The 17,212-nt window shown below is 44.3% G+C and overlaps 1 protein-coding gene across 1 annotated transcript; it reads left to right on the top strand.

Annotated features, from left to right (window-relative positions):
* Positions 1-1,846: 1,846 nt before the first annotated feature.
* Positions 1,847-5,904, top strand: LOC130026840 (transmembrane protein 39A-like; the record flags this gene model as incomplete). Its single annotated transcript, XM_056117549.1, has 2 exons — positions 1,847-2,836; positions 5,824-5,904. Coding segments are annotated over 2 exons (1,071 nt in total), but the record flags the coding sequence as incomplete, so codon positions are not given.
* Between the last annotated feature and the right edge of the window lie 11,308 nt (positions 5,905-17,212).

The following is a 17,212-nucleotide window of genomic DNA, read 5'->3' as shown; positions in this document are numbered from 1 at the left end:
CAAATTTTTGTGCTTGGGTTTCAGTTATAAAATGATCAAGTACCCATCCCTCCACCAGTGCCCATTTTCCACCACCATGGGTCCCAGTATCCCTCCCACCCCCCATTCCCCCCATCCCACCCAGCCCTTTTGTTCTCTCTCCTTTTGGGTGTTGTGGTTTGCAAAAGAGGTATTGGGTGGCAATCATGTTTGGTCTATAGTCTAATTTCAGCATGCTTCTCCCATCCTGGAAGGATCCTCCCAACACCCTTTATTTGGTGCTCCCTTCTCTATCTGAGCTCCCTTTTCCCCTAGCATGTGTGGCTGGCCTCCAAGCCACTTAATCACTTAATCACTTAACTTCCCGTTAGTCGTCGATTTGCTCGAGCGGGCGCCAGTAACGTCTCCATTTGTCCCTGTCGCGTGCTAGTGTAGCCCAATGGCATCTGTTCGCTCCGGGAACATGAAGGGCCTCAAACCGATCGTTCATGATCTTCAGGAAGAAGTCTGACCATCTGGTAGGTGGGCGGCCACACAGTCTCTTGACATCCCGTGGAATCCAATCAGTAACAGCTCTAGTCCAACGGTCGTCTTTAAATCTCATTACGTGACCAGCCCATCTGATTTTCGACACCTTGGCAAATGAGACAGCGTCCCTGATCCTTGATCGTCGACGGATGTCAGAACTCCGGATTCTTTCTCTCATTTGAGTGAAACGTGATATTCCAAGCATAGCTCTTTCTATTCTTCTTTGGGAGACCTGAATGGCGTTCTCATCTTGTTTGCGTAGGGCCCAGGTCTCTGAGGCATATGTTAATGCAGGAAGAACAGTGGAATCAAAGAGATGTGCCCGGAGCCGGAGGTTCTTCGTCCTCTTAGCTATTTCTTCGACGTTCTTGAAGGCGTTCCAAGCCGCTCTCTTCCTCCTGCGCAGCTTGGAGGTCATTTGTCATGTTGACTTCTCGACCTAGGTACACATAGCTGTTGCATTCGGAGATGGTCGTTCCATTGAGAGCGAATGGGGCGTCAGGAACAAGGCTGTTTCTCATAAACATTGTCTTCGTAAGATTCAGCTGTAGTCCTACCTTTCCACACTCACGGTCAAAGTCGGCCAGCATTTGTGCCGCTTGGCTGATGTTTGGTGTTATTAAAACAATGTCATCAGCAAAGCGGAGGTGGTGTAATTGCCGACCATCTATCTTCACTCCCATTCCTTCCCATTCCAGTCGTCGCATGATGTTCTCGAGGGTGGCACTGAAGAGTTTCGGTGAAATGGTATCACCCTGCCGCACCCCTCTCTTGACATCAACGATCACTTCTTTGTAGAATGGTGAGATCCTGGTAGTGAATCCGCAATACAGCTCACGGAGGATCCTGATGTATTGGGCTTGAATGCCCTGAGTGGCTAGGGCTTCAATGACCGCTTCTGTCTCAACAGAATCAAAGGCCTTCTTTAAATCAATGAACGTTAAGCAGAGCGGCATCTTGAACTCCCGAGAAACCTCAATGAGCTTGGTTATTGTGTGGATATGGTCGATGGTGCTGAATCCTTTGCGGAACCCAGCTTGCTTGCATGGTTGTCCTTCATCTAGTGTTCTGCCAATCCTATTCAGGATGACTCGAGTGAACAACTTGTAGATGACAGACAATAGGCAGATCGGGCGATAGTTGCCAATGTCATGGATGTCTCCCTTCTTGAACAGTAGTACGGTCCTGCTGGTTTTCCATTGGGATGGAACCTTGCATTCAGACAGGTAGCGAGTGAAGAGCCGAGCCAGTGTATTGATGAGTACTGACGGCAGGTTCTTCAGGTGTTCGGGTCTGACCTTGTCTGGGCCGGGTGCTGTTTGTTTCTTTACCGACGAAATGGCGTGTCGGATTGGTTGGTGGGGGCTGTGGCAATAGAGCAGGCCTGAGAAACAGGAATGGTAGTGCTATTGGCCTTCCGGTCCCACCTATCACAGCCCTAATCACCCCAGGTCCTGTTCGTCATTGCCAAATTCCTGATCTGCCTGTGGATGGGAGCCTGCTCTTTGAGTTTCTCTTTTTCATCTACTTGCTGGTGGCCTTGTTCATTCAGTACATCAACATCTACAAAACAGTGTGGTGGTACCCTTACAACTATCCTGCGTCTTGTACTTCACTAAATTTTCATCTCATTGATTACTACCTGGCAGCGTTCATCACAGTGATGCTTGCGAGGAGACTTGTCTGGGCCCTCATCTCAGAGGCCACTAAGGTGGGCGCAGCATCTATGATTCACTACATGGTCCTGATATCAGCTCGCTTGGTGCTACTCACTTTGTGTGGATGGGTGCTTTGCTGGACCCTTGTCAACCTCTTTCGAAGCCATTCAGTCCTCAATCTTCTTTTCCTTGGCTACCCGTTTGGTGTTTATGTTCCTCTCTGCTGTTTCCACCAAGACAGTAGAGCTCACCTTCTCCTCACGGACTATAACTACGTGGTTCAGCACCAGGCAGTAGAGGAAAGTGCCTCAAATGTGGGTGGCTTGGCCAAGTCCAAGGACTTCCTCTCCTTATTGCTGGAGTCGCTGAAGGAACAGTTTAATAACGCCACGCCCATCCCCACCCACAGCTGCCCCCTCTCTCCAGACCTCATTCGCAATGAAATAGAATGTCTGAAAGCAGATTTCAACCACCGAATCAAGGAAGTTCTCTTCAACTCCCTCTTCAGTGCCTATTATGTTGCCTTCCTCCCCCTGTGTTTTGTGAAGAGTACCCAGTACTATGACATGCGCTGGTCGTGCGAGCACCTCATTATGGTGTGGATCAATGCTTTTGTCATGCTCACCACACAACTGCTGCCATCCAAATACTGTGACTTGCTACATAAATCGGCCTCCAAGCCATGGAGCAAAATTCCTGGTACTAAGCTCGGCCACTCTTGAGTGTTAGTCTCCTATTTTGTTACTTTATGTTCCCCAGATGAATGCAATCTTTCTATGTCTATTCCTCTCTTTCTGACTCATTTCGCTTAACATGATACTTTCCATGTAGTACCACTTGTATGTAAATCTCATGACTTCATCTTTTCTAACAGCTAGGTGTACTCCATTGTGTTAATGTACCAAAGTTTCATTAACCAGTCATCTGTTCTCGGGCACTCAGGTTTTTTCCAGATTCTGGCTATTGTAAATAGTGGTGTAAATATTGTAAATAGTGATGCAATGAACAAACAAGTGCAGATGTCACTTCGACTATACTTCTTTGCCTCTCTGGGATATATTCCCAGGAGTGGTATTGCTGGCTGAAATGGGAGATCAATTTCTAATTTTTTGAGAGTCGTCCATACTGTTTTCCAAAAGCGCTGAACCAGTCGGCATTGCCACCAGCAGTGAAGGAGGGTCCCTTTCTCGCCACATCTGCGCCAGCACCGGATGCTTTTGTTCATTTGGATGTGGGCCAGTCTCTGTGGTGTGAAATGATATATCATTGTGGTTTTGATGTACATCTCCCTGATGATTAATGACGTAGAGCATTTTCTCATGTGCCTTTTAGCCATTCGGATTTCTTCTTTGAAAAAGTTTCTGTTCATTTCATTGCCCCATTTTTTATGGGGTTGGATGTTTTCTTCTTGTGGAGTTCAACCAGTACCTTGTATATCCTTGATATCAACCCCTTATCAGATGCATATGGGGTGAATATCCTTTCCCATTCTGTAGACTGTCTTTGTATTTTGGTCACTGTTTCTTTTGAGGTGCAGAAGCTTCTAAGTTTAAGATAGTCCCATTTGTCTATCTCTGTTTTCACTTGCTTGGCCAGTGGCATGACATCTTTGAAGATACCATTAGCTTCAATATCATGGAGGGTTTTGCCAACTTTGTCTTCAATGAACTTTATGGGTTTCCGGCTGATTTTGAGGTCTTTAATCCATTTTGATCTTACTTTTGTACATGGTGTTAGTCAGAGATCTGAGCCCACTTATATTAAACTTCACGGGTGTTTTCATGCATGTCAGTTTTTCTTAGAAAATGGATCACCACTTTCTTCTTGGCTCCCTTTTTTCCATCTTTTGGTAAGGTGCTTATTTTTGCCTATAGCCATGGTGCTGCTCAGGGCTAATATCTCTATGTTTTTAAAAGGACTAATCTCTCTATGTTTTTAAACGTCACTAATATTTCTAGTTTTTGATCCTGAACATAGACTCCTGTAAAACTGTTAATAAATACTAATGGCCACTCTCCATCTCCTATTCAGACAATGTCTATCTTAGTAAAATATAGGAAGAACATTAAATACTGGCACAAATGTTACCATTTCAATTCAGTTTATGAATTCCAAAAATAAATTAGACCTTGTAGTTTCCTTGTTCAGGAACCAAAGATGTTACGGTAGAGAAAGTGAAGGTAATAAAATCAATTTACATGGGCAGTTTCTACGCAGGTGAGTGAGATGAGAAATGAGAACACATACACATGACAGGGCACGGTAGCACGATGCTCCCATTGTTCATCAATTTGCTCGAGCAGGCCCAGTAACATCTCCATTGTGAAACTCATTGTTACTGTGTTTGGCCAGTATTCTAGCCCTGGCACCCCAGTGGGCCCCCAAGCACTGCCAGGAGTAACCCCTGGGCATTGCTACCAGGTATGGTCCAGAAAGAAATTCAACAGAAAAGAAACAGGTGAGATGGAACCGGAGTGATAGTGGGGGGGGGGGGGGGGGGGAGGGCATTTGCCTTGCATGTGGCCAACAGCGGTTTAATCCCTGGCATCCCATATAGTCTCCCGAGGACCGCCGGGAGTAATTCCTGAGTGCCTGAGCCAGGAGTAACCCCAGAGTTTCGCGGGTGTGACCCAAAAGGAAAAAAAGAAAAAGAAAAAGAAACAGGCGAGAGAGAAGCCTCAGGGAAGATGGTAAGCCCCGGGACTGGAATCTGAATCTGGAATCTGTCCTGTGGAGGACATCTCTGGGGGCGCTCACCTGCTCACTTTGCAGGCCTTGTACCACCCTCCGTACTTGGCATAGGGGGTCCCAGCCTCTCGGTGCTGGCCCTGCGGGAGGACAGAGGGAGGGGAAGCCAGACGTGAAACGGCCAGTGATGTCGGGGCACAGGCTGGCAGGGCAGAAGGTGCGGCTGGGCTGGGGAAGCCAACATGCATGTTGGGGTGGGGGGGTGAGGGGCAGGGCGAGTGCAGGGAGTCGGGCAGAAGCCTTGGGCATCCCGGTACCCGGTGCCCCAGGGTGGGGCCCCCCACTCACTTTGCTCATTTCTTCCCACTCCTCCGCCTGCATCCAGATGGGCTGTGGTCATCACCCACAGATCCGAACACACACAGATAAAAATATTAGTAGGAATGTGGACAAAAGAAAAAGAACCCTTGTTTCACTGTTGATGGAATATGAACATGAATTCAGTCTTTGTGAAAAAAATTTAGAAATTTGAAAAAAATAAATAAAATAGAAGGTATCTACATAAGATTTGAATTCCACTCTTAGGTGGAATCCAATGAACATAAAATACTAATTTAAAGACATATATACATAACTTTGTTCATAGAAGCATTATTTTTAATAGATAAGGTATGAACAACTAACATCTATGGGAAGATAGCTGGATTAAGATATTATAATACACACACATATATACCTACACACATGCATATATATAGGTTTAGGTAGAAATTTAGTTTCAGCCGTATGCAAGTAGTATTCAACTTTCTTAGCTCCATTTGCTGAATAGATTTTTCTTTCTCCATTGTGTGGTCCTGGGCTCAACTCTGTTCTGTTGGTCTTTATGTCTGCTTATATACCATTACAGACTTTTTATTACCATCATTTTATAATGTAGTTTAAATTTGAAAAGTAATCTCCTCTTTTTTAGGGAGTAGAATGCACACATTTTAATACTGTTAATTATGTGTCTTTGAAGGTTGGCATTGGGATTTTTATTGTATTGGATTGACTCTATGAAATGCTTTGGATTATTGAGTCATTCTATCACTGCTAATTCTTTCGAGTCTTACACATAGAACATTTTTCTACTTTCTTGGGTATTTTGTTTTTAAAATAGTAGCAAGGTTTTTGATGTGATGTATAAATGTTTCAACTTCATAGTCGAATTAATTCCCAAGAACTTTATTTTTGTAAATGGGATGGTTTTCTAGATTTTTCTCTTCTAGTTTGTTATTTGTATATTATTAGTGCATATAGAAATATGACATTTTAAAATGTATTGCTAAATGTATCTGCTAAATCTATTGTACTGGTATAATTCTAAAACTGTCAATAAAATCTTTAGTATTTTTATGTCTGTGTGATGTTAATTACACATTAACATAATTTCATAGTTTCAATTATTTTATTTTATTTTTTTTGCAGTTTTTTTTCTTAATTTTATTGAATCACCATGAGATAGTACAAGCTTTCATGTTTGGGTTACAATCACACAATGATCAAACACCCATTCCTCCACCAGTGCACATTCCCAAGCACCAACATCCCTGGTACACCCCCCTTTCCCACCTTCCCACTGCCTCCATGGCAGACATTATTCCCCATAATCTCTCTCTACTTTTGAGCATTATGGTTTGCAATACAGACACTGAGAGGTTATCATGTTTGGTCCTTTATCTACTTTCTGCACACATCTCCCATCTTAACCGATTCCTCCAGCCATCATTTTCTTAGTGATTCCTTCTCTATTCCAGCTGCCTTCTCCCCTTTGCTTATAGGGAGGCTTCCAGCTGTGGAACAATCTGTCTTTCCCGTGTCTCTACTATCCTTAGCTGTCAGCCTCATGTTATGTTGTTTTATACTTCACAAATGAGTCCAGTCCTTCTATGTCTGTTCCTCTCTTTCTGACTCATTTCACTGAGCATGATACTCTCCATGTCTATCCATTTATAAGCAAAGTTCATGACTTCATCTCTCCTGATAGCTGCATAGTATTCCATTGTGTAGTTGTACCAAAGTTTCTTTAACCAGTCATTTGTTCTAGGGCACTTGGCTTGTTTCTAGATTTTGGCTATTGTGAACAGTTCTGCAATAAACATATAGGTACAGGTGTCATTTCTACTGTGCTTTTATGCATCCTCGGGATATATTCCCAAAAGTGGTATTGCGGAGTCATATGGAAGCTCAATTTCTAGTTTTTGAAGGACTGTCCATATTGTTTATCAGAAAGGCTGGACTAGTGGGCATTCCCACAAACAGTGAGTGTCTCTTTTTCCCTACATCCACGCCAGCAATGGTTGCTTTTGTTCTTTTGAATGCCTGCCAGTCTCTGTGGTACGAGATGATATCTTATTGTTGTTTTGATTTGTATCTCCCTGATAGCTAGTGATGTGGAGCATTTTTTCATGTACCTTTTGGCCATTTGTATTTCTTTTTTGAGGAAACTACTATTCATTTCTTCTCATTTTTTTTCTTATTTATTTATTGAATCACTGTGGGAAAGGTTACAAAGCTTTCAGGTTTATGTCTCAGTCATGCAAATATCAAACACATTTCCCTTTACCAATACTTATTTTTTACCATGAAGAACCCCAATAAAACCCCACCCCCCACCCCTCCCCGTCCCTGTGAGGCAGATGAATTCTAGTTAACACTCTATCTGCTTTGATTAGATTCATTGTTTCAATAAAAGATTCACCACTATTATTTAGAGTTTACCCCCCCCCCAAATCAGACATGCTGAAAAAGCATTGTGAAGTGATTTGCTTTCTACAGCTGGGTTCAAGAATTAAATGTTGGTTTTGGATTTCTGCTATTTTACCTATTGACCCTGGAAGTATTTCTACTGAAAGTCAGATAGTTAAGAAATTGGTTTCTGTGTTCTGGAGTCGTGGCCGTGCTGGAGAGCCGCTCGCGGGGGGGACCGGTGGCCTCGGTAGGGCGTGAAGGGCGGAGCGAAACGCCCCCCTTCCCATGAGGTTTTAGTCGCCCCCACACTCCCGGCTCATACCTGCTGTCCACAAGGCTCCCATGTGGCCGCCATCTTTCTTTCCAGAGAGGAGAGGGCGAATGGGGCAACACCCTTTCCCCTCCGGCAGACTTGATGGCCTGGATCAACGCATAGTCCGTTCACTTTTCTGCTCCAAGCTGCTGGGTTCTGCATTAAGTCCTTGTGCTTCTGGGGCCGTGGCTGTGCTGGAGAGCCGCTCGTGGGGGGCAACTGGTGACCTCGGTAGGGCGTGAAGGACGGACTGGAACGCCCCCCTTCCCATGAGGTTTTAGTCGCCCCCACACCCCCAGCTCATACCTGCTGTCCACAAGGCTCCCATGTGGCCGCCATCTTTCTTTCCAGAGGGAGGAGGGCGGAAGGGAGCAACACCCTTTCCCCTCCGGGCAGACATGATGGCCTGGATTAACGCATAATCCTTTCACTTTTCTGCTCCAAGCTGCTGGATTCTGCATTAAGTCCTTGTGCTTCTGGGGCTGTGGCTGTGCTGGAGAGCCGCTCGTGGGGGGCAACTGGTGACCTCGGTAGGGCGTGAAGGACGGACCGCAACGCCCCCCTTCCCAGGAGGTTTTAGTCGCCCCCACACCCCCCGGCTCATACCTGCTGTCCACAAGGCTCCCATGCGGCCGCCATCCTTCTTTCCAGAGAAGAGAGGGCGAATAGGGCAACACCCTTTCCCCTCCGGCAGACTTGATGGCCTGGATCAACGCATAGTCCGTTCACTTTTCTGCTCCAAGCTGCTGGGTTCTGCATTAAGTCCTTGTGCTTCTGGGGCTGTGGCTGTGCTGGAGAGCCGCTCGTGGGGGGCAACTGGTGACCTCGGTAGGGCGTGAAGGACGGACCGCAACGCCCCCCTTCCCAGGAGGTTTTAGTCGCCCCCACACTCCCGGCTCATACCTGCTGTCCACAAGGCTCCCATGCGGCCGCCATCCTTCTTTCCAGAGAAGAGAGGGCGAATGGGGCAACACCCTTTCCCCTCTGGGCAGAAATGATGGCCTGGGTTAAAGCATCGTCCGTTCACTTTTCTGCTCTAAGCTGCCGGGTTCTGCATTAAGTCCTTGTGTTTCTGGGGCTGTGGCCGTGCTCCAAACTTAACTCTGATTTTCAGGGAGAAAGATTGGGTGGTTTACTTCTCATTGATCACTTTGTGTATAGAGAGATGTCGCGCGGCCGCTTACGCGGCCGCGCGGTTTTGAGAAAAAGTCCCTGTTCCCGCATACTTGAGCTGTGTTTGTAGAGGCTTCTGGTCACCGGGGTTCCATCTGGGGGAGGCGGGATGCGGCACCTACTCCATCTGGAACTTGCCGGTGATCTCGGCTCTTTTTGGAACCTGTTTTTTTTTTTTTTCCCCCTCCGGGATCTGTGGTTCCCGCACCCTCCATGTGGTCCTTAGGCTGAACGCTTCCAGTTTCAATTATTTTTATTTTTCAATTTTATTCTATATTTTATTTTATCAAAAATAAATTGCTATTGATTGTAAGACTTCTAGACCTATGTTGAATAATAGTGCTGCAGGGAGACATACTGTGTTTCTGCCTGACCTTCCTTAGAGGAAAAGCTTTCAGTTTTTCACCACTGAGTCTAATTTTAGTCTGTCCTTTTGTGGGGGGTATTAGTATTTACAAAGTTGGGATATATTTCTTATATCCCCATTTTGTTGAGAGTTTTAATACTTTTTTTTTGGTGGGTGTCTTGGTCCTACTCCTAACTCTGTGTTCAAAGGTCATACTTAATGATGCCTGGGGTAAAATATGTGTTGCTGGTTACTGAGGTTGTTGAACAGAAGTCAACCACATAAAAGCAAACATCCTGTACTATATCTATGATCCTAGAGGTTTTATTTTAAACATATGAAGATTCTTATAGTGTCAAAAGTTTTCTCTTTAACTATAGATATAATTAAATGATCTTTAATTAATTTGGTGTATTGCATTAATTGATTTATACATGTTGAACTACTTTTGCATCCCTGGAATAAGTCCCACTTGGTTGATGTATGATCATTTAAATATACTATTGGATTTAATTCAGTAAGAGTTTGTTGAGGATCTTTGTATCTATGTGCATGAGGAATATTGGTCTTGAGTTTGCTTTATTTGTGAGCAAACTTTGAGCTTTTTGTGTCAGGGTGATGGCCTTAACAGTAGCCATTTGGAAGAATTTCCATTTGATTATGCTTTGTAAAACCTTAGGAAAGAAGGATAGGTAGTGGGTTATCTTTGAATATTGAGGGACTGGACTAGCAGTGTAGCTGCTTACCTTGCATGGGGCAGATCACATTTCAGTTCCTAGCATTGCATAGAATCCCCCAAGCACCACCAGGAGTGAGTGACCCCTAAAACAGGAGTAAGCCCTAAGCATTGCCAGTTTCAAGTTACAAAACAAAGAAAAGATTTAGTTTTCTTTGTTAAGGTTGTCCATAAATGTCAGATTTTTGTCAGTTTATTTGGGAGTTTGTTGTTTGTTTGTTTGGGGGTCTCAGTCAGCAGCAATGCTCAGAGTTTATTCCTGGCTCTCAGAAATCATTCCTGGCTGGGGGACCATTTGAAATGCCAGAGATTAGTCCTGGCTGTGTACAAAGAATCAGTGTTATTTCTTTCTTTCTTTCTTTCTTTCTTTCTTTCTTTCTTTCTTTCTTTTTTTTTTTTTTTTGCTTTTTGGGTCACACCAGGTGATGCCCAGGGGTTACTCCTGGCTCTACACTCAGGAGCTACTCCTGGTGGTGTTCGAGGAACCACATAGGATTATGGGATGCTGGGAATTGAACCAAGGTCGGCCACATGCAAGGCAAACACCCTACCCACTACGCTGTCACACCAGCCTCCAAATCAGTGTTCTTGAACACAGATTCCATCTCTTCTTCTGTTTATCTGTTGCCTGTTCCCTTCAATATTTTTCAATTCTCCTACTATGCAACTTAGTTCTTGATTTCTGATTAAAGTTTTCTTATACTTTTTCAATTTTTGTTGAAGAATCTTTTTCCACACCTGTTGGTGTTCAGGGCTTACTCCTGGCTCTGAGCTCAGCAATCACTCCTGGCAAGGTTGGGATGTCTGGGATCAAATCAGGCCCCTCTTGTGAACAGCAAGTACTGAACTCGTTGCACGGTCTCTCTGGCTTTTGTTGAAATTTTCTTGTATGTTCTTTTCATATTCATCCTGCAGAATTTGGTATGTGGGCAGGTGGACGTGGCTATTGAAGAGATTTGAGTAAAGAAGATTGTCGGTAAAGAAGCATAAAGCACCAGACCCAGACACGGTCAGACCTGAACACCTAAAGAATCTGCTCTCAATACTCATCAATACACTGGCTCGGCTCTTCACATGCTACCTATCTGAATGCAAGGTTCTGTCCCAATGGAAAACCAGCAGGACTGTACTACTGTACAAGAAGGGAGACATCCACAACATTGGCAACTATTGCCCGATCTGCCTATTATCTGTCATCTACAAGCTGTTCTCGAGTCATCCTGAATAGGATTGGCAGAACACTAGATGAAGGACAACCATGCAAGCAAGCTGGATTCTGCAAAGGATTCAGCATGATTGACCATATCCACACGATAACCAAGCTCATTGAGGTTTCTCAAGAGTTCAAGTTGCCGCTCTGTCTAACGTTCATTGATCTAAAGAAGGCCTTTGATTCTGTTGAGACTGAAGCAGTCATTGAGGCTCTAGCAAAACAGGGTGTTCATACTCAATACATCAGGATCCTCCGTGAGCTGTATTGTGGATTCACTGCCCGGATCTCACCATTCTACAGGGAGGTGATCATTGACGTCAAAAGAGGGGTTCAGCGGGGTGATACCATTTCACTGAAATTCTTCAGTGCCACCTTCATGAACATCATGCGATGACTGGAATGGGAAGGAATGGGAGTGAAGATAGACGGTCGGCAACACCACCTCAGCTTTGCTGATGACATCGTTCTTATAACACCAAACATTATCCAATTGTCACAAATGCTGGCTGACTTCGACCGTGAGTGTGGATAGGTTGGACTACAGCTGAATCTCACAAAGACAATGTTTGAACTCACAAAGACAATGTTTATGAGAAACGGACTCGTTCCTGATGTTCCATTCACTCTCAACGGAACAAACATCTTCGAATGCAACAGTTATGTGTACCTAAGTCGAGAAGTCAACATGACGAATGACCTGACTCCTGAGTTGTGCAGGAGGAAGAGAGTGACTTGGAACGCCTTCAAGAGCATTGAAGAAATAGCTAAGAGGATGAAGAACTACTGGCTCCGGGCACATCTCTTGGATTCTACTGTTCTTCCTGCATTAACATACGCCTCAGATACCTGGGCCCTATGAAAGCAGGATGAGAATGCTATTCGGGTCTGTCAAAGAGGGATTGAAAGAGCTATGCTTCACCAAGTGAGAGAAGGAATCCGGAGTTCTGACCTCTGTTGACGATTGAGAATCAGGAATGCTGTCTCATTTGCCAAGGTGTCCAAAATCAGATGGACTGGACATTTCCAGATGACTGCTGGACTAGAGCCATTATCGACTGGATTCCATGGGACATCGAAAGATTGTGTGGCCGCCCACCTACAAGATGGTCAGACTTCTTTGTCAAGACCCTAAATGATTGGTTTGAGGCTCTTGTGTTCCCGGAGCGAGCAGACTCCATTGGGCTACACTAGCACAAAGCAGGGATGAATGATGGATACTTTACTGGCTCCCGCTCGAGCAAATCGATGAGTAACGGGATGTCAAGTGATCAAGTCATCAAGTGAAATGAGCATCCTAAGCATTATCACTTTGAATTCTTCACTGGGAAGGGTTGATATCATGCATTAATGCAGGTGAGTTTCTCTACTACGTTTTGTGTCTGGTATATCAGTAGGTATCCACTTTCCATTTGCCTGAGTCTTTCCTTCTCTGATGCTCTGTACTGAAGCCTGGAAATATGGTGTTCTTGTGTGTTTGTGTATGTGTGTATAAGCACATGTGCAAGCATGCACGCATGCATACGTGCATATACAGTCTTGAACTGGCAGCGTACTGTGCAGATTTATTGGCCCTTTACTCTTGCATTGAACCATCATATGAGGTCTGGGATGCTGTGAGTCCACAGTCTTGGGCCTACCATTAATTAAAATATACCTTTTTTCATTTTATATCAAAAACTTACTCAAAACATGTTATTTTATCTTTAAATATTTGAATTCTCCAAACTGCATTTTGGGTTGATTTATCATTGCCATCAAAACTGATACTTCAGAGGCTAGAGAGATAGTATGGAATTTTCCTTGAACACAACTGACCTGGCTTTGATTTTGCCCTCCATATGGTCCCCTGAGTACTGCCAGAGGTAATTCCTAAGTGCAGAACCAGGAGTAACTCCTTAGCATTTTTGAGTGTGCCCCCATCTCCCACCAACCCCCCCCAAACCAAAACTCAACCCCCAAAGTGCTACTTTATGTAATTTCAATCTTTTTGACTTTATTGACAGTCATGTGTCTAAAGCTGTGGTCTGTCTATGAGAATGTTTCACATGCACTAGAAAAGACTATTCTTCTGACTTTTGGGAGTTGAAAATCTGTCTATTGAGTGTAATTCTTCTAACTCCTCCTTTAAGATTGACGCTTCAGTTTTAACTTTCTGTCTGGTTGATCTGATCTGTCTGTTTGGGAATGGGGTTTTAAAGTTTTCTACTACTATTGTGCTGCTGTCACTGTCTCTTTTGAGGCCAATTAGTCATTGTTTTATATGTAAAACTCTTTATTTTTATCCCTTTTCTATTTTCTCCTTTTTTGATGGCCTCCTATATATTATCATCAAGCTGGTAATTTTATACTAATTTTGTCATTCTACTAATGGACATCTATTATATTTTTCCATTCAAGTTTCTGTTATTTAGTTCAGAGATTTGTGTTTAGATTTTTTCTCAAGCTTTCTCTTTCCTTGCTGAAGTTCTTCTTCATTGATTTACTTATTTTAGTGAACAATTTTGGATAACTTCTTTCAAGTCTTAATCAAGTAGTTGAGAAGGGTCTAATATACTTGGGGTATTTTCAGAAATTTTATTTTTATCCATCAATGCAGGTATATTTTCCAAAGAGTTTTCATTTTACTGGGTGGTACTCAAAGACTAGAGACAAAGGTCCATTTAAGCAGGCCTGGGGCATAATCAGGAATCCAGGATTAAAAATTCTACAAGTAACAATTGCTTTAAATTTTTATGAGCCTGAAAACCATTAGAAATTTACAATCATGAGTGCCCTGTGGCAATTATAATACTGTGGTTGAGTGGGCCTGGATTGAGACCTTGGTTCACAGGTTCAATTCTTGGCAGCAGCCTTGGAGTCAAAGTGCAGTCTGCCTGGACAATGACTATGATTTCAAGGTCACATGTGCCCAGCAGCATCTATAATGTGGAGCAGACATGTTGAGCTGTCCTTGAAATTTGCATTTGCTAACATGTATGAGCATGTGTAGTTAGTGCCTATGTCAAAGGATCCATGTAGCATCCTGTGGTGTGAGATCACAAATGCTTTGCAAATTCTTTGGCATCTAGTTTGAGTGAGCCTGGAAAACAACCTAGTGCACAAGATCACAGATGCTGGGACCACCTTTGCTTGAGCAGAGTTGTGTCACAGTCCAAGTTTGAGTCGTGAGTGCACCAAGTTTGGGTAGAACAACTTGGGATCAGAGAGATAGTACAATAGGTAGGGTGTCAGCCTTGCATATAGGCCAGCCTTGGTTTCATCCCCAGCATTGCATACAATTCCTCAAGCACCGCAATGAATAAAGGTTGGTAATCAAGTTGCTCTGGAGCAATAGCACAGCGGTAGGGCGTTTGCCTTATAAGTGGCCAACATGGCCGACCCAAGTTCGATTCCTCCGCCCCTCTCAGAGAGCCTGGCAAGCTACTGAGAGTATCTCACCCACACGGCAGAGCCTGGCAAGCTACCTGTGACGTATTCGATATGCCAAACACAGTAACAACAAGTCTCATGATGGAGATGTTACTGGGCCCGCTCGAGCAAATTGATGAACAACGGGAGGACCGTGACCATGAATCAAGTTGCAGTCACAAATGCCAGCCACTTATCTGTGACAAATTCAGATAAGTCTGGGGAGCAACCTGATGTTCCATATTCTGAGTTCCAAGAGACTTCTGTGCACTAGTTCCCAGTGGAACTACGCAGACAAGAGCAGGAATGTGGAGCTCTTGAGTGGTCCAGTTGTTCACAAAATTTTGCTGGGTTGGGCAGGAAACCTGGGTGTCAAGATTGTGAGTGCTCTGAGGCACATGTGCACCAAGATAAAGGGAGATGAGTGAAGTTCAGGATTCAAGGTCAGTGACTAACAGCTCCCAGGCTGACCTACTGTAGTTACATAGGCAACAGCATGACTAGGAAACTATTGGGAGTGAGAATTGGGATTAAAAAGGAGGTTGTATCTCAGTCATTTTGGAATGCTCTCTGGATTGAATGGAACCACAATTGGCAAAGGGTGTTCTCTTGTTAACTTACTCTGTTTTCCTTCTTCCCTCCCTCTCTCCCTCCCTCCCTCCCTCCCTCCCTTATTCCCTCTCTCCCTCCCTCCTCTGTCCCTTCTTCCCTCTTTCCCTCCCTCCTTCCCCCTCCCTCCCACCCTCCCTTCATCCCTTCCTCTCTCTTTCTTTCTCTCCTTCCTTCCTTCCTTCCTTCCTTCTTTCCTTTCTTCCTTCTTTCCTTCCTTCCTTCTCTCTTTCTCTCCTTCCTTCTTCCCTCCTTCCTCCCTCCCTTCCTTCCTCCCTCCCTCCCTTACTCCCTTCCTTCCTCACTCTCTCTTTCTTTCTCTCCTTCCTTCCTTCCTTCCTTCCTTCCTTCCTTCCTTCCTTCCTTCCTTCTTTCCTTCCTTCCTCTCTCTTTCTTTCTCTCTTTCTCTCCTTCCTTTCTTCCTTCTTCCCTTCTCTCCCTCCCTGCCTCCCTCCATCCATCCCTTCGCTCCTTCCTCCCTTCCTCCCTCCTTCCCTCACTTTCTCCTTCCCTTCCTCCCTCCCTCCCTCCCTCCCTCCCTCCCTCCCTCCCTCCCTCCCTCCCTCCCTCCCTCCTTCCTTCCTTCCTCCTTCCTTCCTCTCTCTTTCTCTTTCTCTCCTTCCTTTCTTCCTTTATCCCTTCCCTCCCTCCCTCCCTCCCTCCCTCCCTCCCTCCCTCCCTCCCTCCCTCCCTCCCTTCCTCTCTCTTTCTTTCTCTCCTACCTTCCTTCCTTTCGTACTTTCTTTTATATTTGTTTATTTCGGGAGGGGGGTACATATCCAGTGATGCTCAGTGGTTACTCCTGACTCTGTGCTTGGGAATCACTACTGGTGGTGCTCAGGAGACTATAGGGGATATCTGGAATCAAACCTAGGTCAACCACATGCAAGTCAAGTGCCTTGCCCACTGTGCTATCGCTCTGACCCTATGAAGGGTGCTTTCTTACTGTAGGCTGTGATCTGACCACTACAGTCAGTATACTGGGAGAATCAGGTAAGTCTGTCTACTAGACTCAAGTGACTGTTAATTCCCAGTTAATCAAGTTTTTAGCTTGGGGTAAGTGAAACCTTCCTCCAATATTTTCTACAGGATGTATTACAGGATTAAAGATTCAATACATATCTTCCTACATATTTTCCTATATAGATGTCAGATACCCACCAAATTGTGCCTTCTGCTGACTCCATCACTATGGCATGTGGCAAGTAATGTCAATTGGGGATCCCAAACATTGTCTACCATTTTTTCTTTTTCTCTTTCAATTTATTTTAATGTATAAGAAAGCCACAACTACGATAGAATTCTAGAATTCAAATTAGTTAGATAAAAACGTTGTAGTATTAAAAACAATATATATCTAGAAAATCAATTTATTTGAACATTGTTATATCTGATCACGGGGTTGTTAAGTCCTTGTCTATGAATTTATTTTTTTATTAAAAATTTTAAGTATTTTTATTATTATTTTGGATTTTTGGATCACACTTGGGTGATGCTCAGAGGTTACTTCTGGCTCTGCACTCAGGAATTACTCCTGGTGCTGCCCTGGTGAGGGATCATATGGGATGCTGGGGATTGAACTCAGCTTGACTGCTAGTAAGGCAAGCACCCTACTTGCTATACTATCTCTCTGGCCCCTGTCTATGAATTTATTCAGCTGTTTGCTTTGGGAGGTCCAGAGACTTCAGGATTTATAATCCTGGCCAAAGAGTTGACTTAGTTATGGGAAATGGGCATGGCTGCCAGGACTTTAAGAAGTATTGGTGGTTGAGTGAGGCTATCCACCCTGGAAAAAAAACACTGGGGTTCTCAGGCAGGGCACCAGGTACCT

This window comes from Sorex fumeus, unplaced genomic scaffold (genome assembly GCF_029834395.1).
Source record: "Sorex fumeus unplaced genomic scaffold, SorFum_2.1 ptg000035l, whole genome shotgun sequence".
NCBI classification, from domain to species: domain Eukaryota; kingdom Metazoa; phylum Chordata; class Mammalia; order Eulipotyphla; family Soricidae; genus Sorex; species Sorex fumeus.
Note: the sequence above shows the minus strand (reverse complement) of the source record. Positions and strands in the feature narration are given on the sequence as shown.